The sequence below is a fragment of the Alligator sinensis genome, unplaced genomic scaffold, assembly GCF_000455745.1.
Source record: "Alligator sinensis unplaced genomic scaffold, ASM45574v1 scaffold768_5, whole genome shotgun sequence".
Lineage (NCBI taxonomy): Eukaryota > Metazoa > Chordata > Crocodylia > Alligatoridae > Alligator > Alligator sinensis.
In genome coordinates, this window is record NW_005841991.1 from 1,304,906 (window position 1) to 1,314,121 (window position 9,216).

Below are 9,216 nucleotides of genomic sequence, written 5' to 3' on the forward strand. Positions count from 1 at the left end.
CTATTCTATAACCTGGTCATTAGTGTTACTTGCCTTGGAAGCAGGAGAGGTGAGTTCAAATATCCTCAGGGTGAGAAAAGCCTAGAACTCAGGTCTCCTACTTCCTGGTTGAATGCACTAACCACTAGACTATTGGTCACTTCAAGGGATAAGAACCTACCCAAACCCTTCAGTTTACACAGAACCAGTCCTGCAGCTACAGCACATAGTCCCTACTTTTCATATCTGTTCTTTATTAATAAGAACATTTGCTAAAAGACAGGATCTCTTGCTCTCATTTAGCAGCTCATTAGCACCCGCTGCTTATTCCAACCTGGAGCCAAAATACTCTGTGTGTGGTTACAGATTAATTTCTCAGTATCATCCAGCTATGAAATCACAAGAGAGACTCCTGCTTTCAGCAAGAAAACACCAGCAAGAGCAAATGAATTTCTCATCAACAAAAATCCAGATTCTGTCTCCCTGAAAATAGTCTGAGGAAGAATGGCAGAGAAAGCACTAAAATTATACAGGCTAGAGCTGGAATTATTTCCAAAGTTTTCTATAACACATCAATTACTCTATATGTTATTCCAGCGCCTACAGCAGTAGGGACTTTAGAATAGTTAATGGTCAATGCTAGGTCTTCTGCAAATGAACATAGTCAGACACAGCTGTAGTCAGCTGTGATCTAGGTTTATAACTAAAGGCCTCATCTCTTTTTCAGATTTATCTTCCACTGTTCTGTTAAAGGGATATTAGTTAATCTCAGATAATGGGAATTGACTGGGAAATTACTCAAGTGTTCTGAGTGGCTACCACAAGATGCATGATGCTCTAGGGATGTCCTCTGTGTACTACTTGCAATCTACTCCATATATCCCTCTTTATTCATTTCCATCTTATAAAACATTTGTGGAGGGCATTTTCATGGGACTAACGACTGGGAATTATTACTGCTTAGTTTGCCACCAATATATGCAGCTCATCAAGAAAAGAGAGAATTTATTTTCCAATCTAACCCAATGGGAGATGCTTCTGTTCCAAGCTACCTATTCTTCCATATCCTTCCCTCAATACACATAACAACCACAACAGCTGTAAATGGCACTGGAAAACTTCTAATCGCAAGACAAGTCTTATTCTTTTAACAATACTGTGGCTGAGGGTGTCTCTGGTATTGTTTCTGAAGGGTGTCCACAATTCCACATGGGTGTAGCAGCCTCCTAAGCCAAGTAGAAGAATATCTTACCCCAGGAGTCACTCTGAGTTATGCTGGTACAGCAAAATATAGTGATATAACCCAACTTCTAGTACTATTTGTCTTTGCCAGTTTAGGCTCATGGGACTTTGCCAACTCTAGGTCAGTACAGAATAACAGTAATTCAGGTGCTTTTCAGACAGAATTAATGGTGCTTAAGGAAAAGCATGTGGTCACATATATGTGTGCCAATGAGAGTGTGCAAGCGGCTGAAGCTCTCAGCAGGCAAAGATGCCCATGTGTTTTGCTAGTGACAGTGAGCTTTCAGACAAGCCACAACTAAAGCTTAGAGTCCTGATTCCAAGCTGAGGTTTTCTTCCCCCATTCATCATGGGGAAAATAAAGTTTAGTCTTAGACTCAAGTCCTGCAGGCAGCGCTGGGTTCTGTCCTGTTCTCTGGCTCAGGGCTGATTCCCTCGCTGCTCTCTGGCTCACTGCTGAGAGGGAGAGGCAGGGGAATCAGCCCAAAGCCAGAAAGCAGCCCAAGACCTAGCACAGAGCCAGAGAGCAATGAGGGAATCTGCATTGTCTCACTGCTCTTTGGCTCCACACTGATTTCCCTGCCACGCTCTGGCTCTGTGCTGGATCCTACACTGTTCCTTGGCTCCCTGCTGAGCCAGGGAGCAACTAGGGACCCTGTGTAGAGCCACTAGGGAGAGAAGCATGTGGCAGTGGGAGGAACAGGTGGTGTGGGGGGGCAAGTGGCTGGGGGCAAGCAGGAAGGGGGTTGTGTCTGTGTGGTGCGGAGAGGGCAGACACTAGGGGAGAAGGCACAGAGAGCTAGGGGTAGGGGTAGACGCCAGCACAGAATGGGGATGGGGAAGAAGTGGCATGGGGGCAAGGTAAAGCGGGGCAAAGGTCCAGGCTCAGGCTGCCTGCCCGGCTCCCTGCCCTTCACCTCTTCACTGCTTGCTCCCTGCTGTTGCTTTCCTTGCTGCAGTGGTGGGGGAGCAGGGGTGAATTTAAGATGAGCCTCCAATAATTAGATTCAATATGTGGAACATTATAAGAAATTTATAATTTTCCATGTATAGAATCTAACTGTGTGGGGGAGGGTCATCTTAAATTTGAAGTAATCTTGGATTTAGGGAAATATGGTACCTAACTTGTAAATAAACCACATGAAATGATTATTCATATACAACCTTAAGGAAAGACTCCATGATCCTGGACTTTCTCAAAGAGCAATCTGTTTTCAGATGCCACAGAGTTGTTACTGCCTTCACCAGAAACAGATACCAGCAAAACAGTGAAAAAGTGGGGAGGCAGAAGCCATGCTCTCTTTGTGTTGTATGTAAAACAAATGTATAAAATGTCTGTTTTAGTTCAGAATTTCTATATGCAATGTCCTCAGAAGAAAGAGCTTTGTAAGCGAATTCCTGCTCCACCCTCCTGTAGTTTAAAAGCTCCTTTTTCTAGTAATACCGGTTGTATTAACTCTGTAGTGAGGTGAGATGCTTAATGAGAATGTTAATCACTTATAAACCTTCCATTTCCTAGGTTTTTCATAGCATGCTATAACCTGAGCTTTGGGAACACACACAATACTGTATATAACTGTGCTGAATTTTCTTCCATGAATATAGAAATATTACTGGTCAACAAAAAACCTTTAATTTCTGATTAATTTTAATAGCAACAGCAAGGAACAATTAGATTAAGGCTGATGCCATTTGTTTTCCCTTATTCAACTACCCAATGGTTTATGTGTGTTTTAGAAATATGTCTGTAGGTAAACAGGGTAAAAACACTTAGTGGTATGTTGGCCCAAGATAGACTTTCTTACCCTGGTTTCATAAAAACTCTTCCAAAGTGAATCTGTGCGTGAAGGTCAATATCCAGCACCTGTTTAAGATAGTCCTGTTTAAATTAAAAAAAGAAAAAATGGTAGAATAACATCCAAGTATGTTACAGTTACATCAAAGTATTCAGAACTATCAAAGTCAAGTATAGTTTGAGATCCTGACAAATTTAAGATGTACTATAGCTTGTGAGGTATTTCCAGTATTGGAAGGGATAATTTTAGAAGGATGACTGGAAAAAAGCGGAATAAAGCAATTTTAGGCTCTGAACCTGCAGTTGATTCAATATAGGCATTGTGATTTATCCATACAAAGTCAGTTGCATGACAAGAATCTTGGAGATGTCTGTAAGACTCAGAGAAAATGTTAATGCCACATTGTGAAATCTAGCATGTACAGTCCAATGATTAACATATGAGTCAAAGCTAAGACTCAAAACCATCAAGTGCAGTTTCTTTTGAGACTACATTTAGCTACTGGTGGAGTTCAATGGCTAGTCAGTCTCTTTGAGAACAAGATTGCACAAAGAATTCAATCTCCCAATATGACATCAGTTCTTGTGATTTCTTGAGTACACTGTATAATTCACACCCATAGATCATAGTTGTCTAAATTTTCTGCAAAAGGAAAATACTAGTGAGTCCCCACTTCCTGTGCATAAGTTTAAATTACATACTTTGGATCAATCCATTAGTTCAAGAAATCCAAAATTCTTTGTGCACTCTCTGCTGAAAATAGTTGGGTTCAAGATGCTGCTGCTCTGGGACTTAGTTAACTTCTAATGTTCATCCTAGAAGAACTTATACTATTATCAGAAAAGTCCACATGGGAACATGGAATACTGAAACCATCAATGACAAGCCTCTGTAGAAACAATAGCCCCTGAAGTTCCCATCAGTTTTCTCATTTTCTCATCAGTCTATTATGTTCAAGTATTTGGAAAGCTACAACTTTTTCCTGCCATGAGACAATTTCTTGATTGATGGCTCCATTCAGTCCTCATTTTAATTGGCCATGTTTTGCATGCTCACAGGTATTTCATTTCCACCTCCAAAAGTCCAACATGAGACGATGGGATGCCTCAAGGAATTGGTAGTGAAATATGGAGCCTTTCACAGTTAGGAAGTTGCAGTATAGATAAGGATTGAACAAAGTTATTTGCATCCAAGGGATAGTTGATAGCTTTCATGAAAAAAAAGTGGTGGGCTCAGCCCATTCCTTGTGGCTATGTGTTTCCATCACTACACTTCCCCTTTGCAATACATGAATGAGCACTTTCCTTCTTAATCACTGCTCCAAGACCTGCAGAAGCTTAAAGGACTTGAACATCACTGGTTCTAATACAAGAAAATATTCATACTTTTCTCCTTTTTGTGAAACACCAGACCTTCACAATGTGGTTATACTCAGTAATGACACCATGGGGCTTTGTGTTTGTCATCTCTCAGTGACTATGGTTAAAACCTACTAAGCTATAAATAGAGAGATGTTTATTTTAAATGCCAAGCCTATGAATTCAACCAAGGATCAAAAAAATCATTCTCAGTTCTTTCCTTCCTGTATCTCATGAGCCATAAAAATTCTTCTGGTCCATTTACGCTCTTACATACCTTTTCCCCCATGGACACACCCCCTGATGTGATGATGACATCAGCACGGCTGATACCCTCATTCAGTGCATTCAGTAAATCATCTGGGCTGCAGGAAAATCAAAACAAACAGATTAGTGCCTAGAAAATATTTTTAGGTACCAGTATAAGGTAAAAAAATCAAACATATCATCATAGTAAAATATACTGGATGTCTTTTCTTTCCTAAGAGTCCATAACTGCTTTATTTAACTCAAGAGCATGTGATGAGGCATCACGCTAGTTGAGATAGGTCTGCCCCAGAGATCTATGACTGGAACCGAAGGATGTTTCAGATAGGGACTGAGAAGCACTATTAGTGATGTGTGAGGATGCAGCACAAACACAGTATGGGGCACTACAGATCAGGGCTGAGCTATACTCGTAGACCTGGCACAAGCAGGAACTGGCACTGGAAACTGCAAGTTAGTATTTAAGTACACTGGGACAGGTGTGGAAAGATTGCATAGTGTCTGTCTACACCATGCCAGACTCTGGTTCATACTGTTAGTCTTCCACTGTCATGAGCAATAAATCAATTAATAAACTAACGATAAGGTGTGAGTGATGCTTTTTTCAATTTTTTTTTCTAGTCATATACCAAAGTCAAGAAAGGGGGACTGTCACCACACAGAAAATAGACTGATAGAGTATCAAATACCAGCCCTCAAATCTGATGAGTACTCCAAGAACCTCTTCTGAAGTGGTGATTTAAGCTGCTGTAGAATGTAACCAATGGTAGATATACTGTAAGTAAGACTTGGTAACATGGTGCCACTTAACAACATATCTGATAAATCTCTTCCTTCTACTACACTGATAACTTTCTGAAGAATAAATGTTCATTGTTAAATACATTGGCGTACCGACAGGGTGGGGTGCAGGAGGGCCATGCCAGTTGGGTCCTCCACTGGGCACTTCTGGTTTTGCTGCCGGCATTTCCAGGTTCAGCGATTGGCTGCCAGAGGACCCCCTCCTCCCCCAACCACTTCAGCAATCTGCTGCTGAGAGCTCCCCCCCCACCCCCCCACTCAGCGATTGGCTGAGGACGGGGGGGAGAGGGGGGCAGATGCAAGCACTGGCCCCTGGGTGCCAAAGACCCACAGTACACCACTGGTTAAAATACCATCTTCAAATCTAAGTGATATGGATTAAAATAACTTTCAGATCACAAGCCATTTACCCTCTCCAAGCAGCAGAAATTTGTATGCCAAATGAGCCAGAGTTCTATTGCATACTGCACAATGTCCAATGGCCCACCAATCATTGCACCACACTGAAACATGGCCCATGCACTGGCCAAAGTAGTTCGCAGACATCAAGAGTGGTGGGAATTGGGGTTGGCACAAAAATGGTCAGAGGCTGCTCATAATACCTTCTGGTGCTAAGGCAGGGATGGGCAATTATTTTGGGTGGAGGGCTGCTTAATGAGTTTTGGTGAGCTGTCAAGTGCCGCATGCGTAGTTCCACCCCTTTACAGTTGCCCCACCCCCTTGTCCTCATCTTGAGACTGGAAGTCCCACCCCTAACCCCTGACCTTTGCCACTGGAAGTCCCTCCCTTGCCCCCCTGGAAATACTCCTTTTGGGAGGTGGGGGGGTTGCCATCTTAGAACCAGAAAAAAAAACAAATCATACGCTAAAAGTCAAACATCTACTATAACATATTTCAACTTTATTACAAAAAATATTTTTGTCATAATGTGTGTTTGCATAGTGTATATAGAGGTGACTGCATAATAACTCAAAATAAATTCTTAGTTTTGTATATTGCAGGGTGGATGTGGTGGGGTGTGTGGTGTCTGTGGATGTGTATGGTGGGGTGTGGGTGTGAGTGGGGGAGTTTGTGAGGGGGTGTGGCTGTGTGTGTGGGGGCACAGGGCATGTTGGGGGGTTGTATGTATGTGGGGGGTTGTGGAGGCAGTGAGTGGGTGTGGAAGCGAAGGTGGGGGCTGTGGGGACAGTGTCACAGACCGCAGGACTATGGCAAAGTTAATTTGTACATAAAAAGCTTTAGAAAAATGTTCTCTAATCCATCCATCCTATTTATGCAGAGTTCTCATTCAAGATTCCACAACACACACATTTGTGGCAATGCCCTGTCAGGTTCAATTAAAAAAAAAATACAAGGAAGTGGAAGCGAAGGTGGGGGCTGTGGGGACAGTGTCACAGACCGCAGGACTATGGCAAAGTTAATTTGTACATAAAAAGCTTTAGAAAAATGTTCTCTAATCCATCCATCCTATTTATGCAGAGTTCTCATTCAAGATTCCACAACACACACATTTGTGGCAATGCCCTGTCAGGTTCAATTAAAAAAAAAATACAAGGAAGGAAAGAAGAAAGAGAATTAATCAGCCAGAGCTGAAGCTTGACAAATTCAAATGGGAAATAAAAGTCACATTTTTTAACAGAAAGGGAAATTAACTGGAAAAACCTACCATGTGGTGGCAGAACTGTACAGAAGGATCTCTGTCACTTGTAACCTTACAAACTGGAAGGTGTTTCTAAAAGATGCACTTTAATTCACTTACAAATTGGGTTTCCTACAGGTGCAATCTTGGAGCCTGCTATAAAGGAGGTTTGACTAGATGATCACAACTGGTATAGAAATCTACAAGTCTATAATATACACAATGAGGGGCAGGGGGAAATCAGAGGCAAGAGAAAGGACAGAGGATGGAAGAACATAGAGAACAAACAGGTAGAGTGAGGTTATCAGAGAAGGGGGGCTGTGATGGAGAATAAGAAAAGGAAATGGAAAAATACTATTATTTGTATGGAAGTAATGCTTAGGAGCCCTAACCATGGACTAGGACTCCACTGTACTGAGAACAACAAATGATCACTGCCCCAGAGAGCTTAGGCAGAAAATAATTTCCAAAATCCATAAAGCACAACAACATCTTATGAAAACACTTGATGCCCATGGGTTTTGGAGATGCCCCATCCTTCCACTGCTCTTCCCATCTGTGGCCAGACAGGTTTTGCTATTCACAGTTCTATCTGTGGAGGCTGTTTGTCTAAGATACACAAGGGGAGCATCATCTCCTGTAGTATATTACATAGAGAGTCCACAATCCTACTGTTAATATATCAGACGTTTAGGGAGTGAGAGTTCCGTTAGTACTTTTCCACAAATTTCCCCCAGTGAGTGCGACAACACTGCAGTGCAAGCCCTGCTCAGGGATATGGCATTTTCTCTCTGGGGACATGCAAAGGGAAGTTTGTCTCCCAACTCACTGGAGGGGGAAAACATACTGGTTCATCTATATAGGGAGTCTGTGGAAGTGAAAGATAAAAATTGAGTGTGATTCTCATTTTTCAGTCTCTAATATACTGGGGATGTTTATTTTTTTGCAAACACTGACATTTTCATTTTGTAATACCGATCAGCTGTCTGAAGATAATGACTGACATTAGTCTTGATGCTATTACATGACTTGAGAGCAAGGGGTGGAGCTACTGAGTAACAGACTACATAACAGAGCCAAGGGAACCCTGCATAACTTTCAGATTTGTGAAGCCAAGCTACTTTATAATCAGTTTAGATCCACAGCATTTATATATGAGCTCTTTTAATAGAAAGTATTGCTCCCACACACACTGCAGGGAATAACCCTGAACCAACAGGGACTTGACTAATTTCTGGGATTCTGTGCAATGCTCCTTCAATATCATATTTTTTATTTGATACTCTACTAAGATGGGAATTGTGTTAGTTTTGGGGATGGGCTTGGAGATAGGAAATTTGGAAATTATACTCATGGACCAATGATTGATTACCCTCTTTGGATCTCAGAACTGGTTAGCTGCCTTAGTCTGAAGTCAGGCAGAACATAGGGCAGGGTGGCTGGCATCTAAGAGACTAACTGGTTCATAAAAGTATGAGCATGGGCAGATTCAGGATTTACTAAAGTAGAAGAGTGACATCACTCCCCAGACTGGGGGGTGGTGGTGGGATGGAGGTGTGTGGCTGGCAGGGGACATTGGGAGCTATGCAGGGAGCAGGCACAGGAGAGGCAGGGGGACCCATCTGCTGCTACCACCACTGCTGTCCCTGGCAGACCTGTGGGGTGGGGGGAGCCCCAGAGCCACTGTTGCCCTGCTCCAGCGATGGGCTATAAGGAGCAGCTGCAGGGGGTGCTGGACTTGGATGGGGACAATGGTGGTGGTATGCAGTTTCTTCTTCCTGGCACCTGCTCATGGCCCCTCCTTCCCACCTTGAGGTGTCCCCCATTGGCAAGGAACAGGTGCTAGAGGAAGGAACCTGTGTGTCGCTCCTATTGTTCTCTGCTGAACTGGCTTCCTGTACAGCTGCTCTCTGCAGCCTGTGGTTAGAATGGGGAAGAAGTGGCTCTGGGGATCCATACCATGCTTGCATCAGCTGGTGACAGCAGCAGCAGTGAGGGGCAGATTCCTCCTTCCAATGCCTGCAACCAGCCAGCGTGGGATGTGGGGTGGTGGGGGGAGAGGGGGAGCAGGGAGCAGACTCAGAAAGAGGAAACCCACCCACTGCTGCTGCCACTGTTGTCCCCTACCAAGTCT

General features: G+C 43.1%; 1 protein-coding gene across 1 annotated transcript in view; it reads right to left on the reverse strand.

The window, feature by feature from the left end:
* Positions 1–9,216, reverse strand: part of GPHN (gephyrin) — a 400,537-nt gene that overhangs the window by 16,925 nt on the left and 374,396 nt on the right. Inside the window, exons 20-21 of the mRNA XM_025201357.1 lie at positions 4,653–4,740; positions 3,027–3,100 (exon numbers count right to left, since the gene is read on the reverse strand). Coding sequence (XP_025057142.1) covers positions 3,027–3,100; positions 4,653–4,740 — 162 coding nt within the window. The remainder of the gene's footprint in view (positions 1–3,026; positions 3,101–4,652; positions 4,741–9,216) is intronic.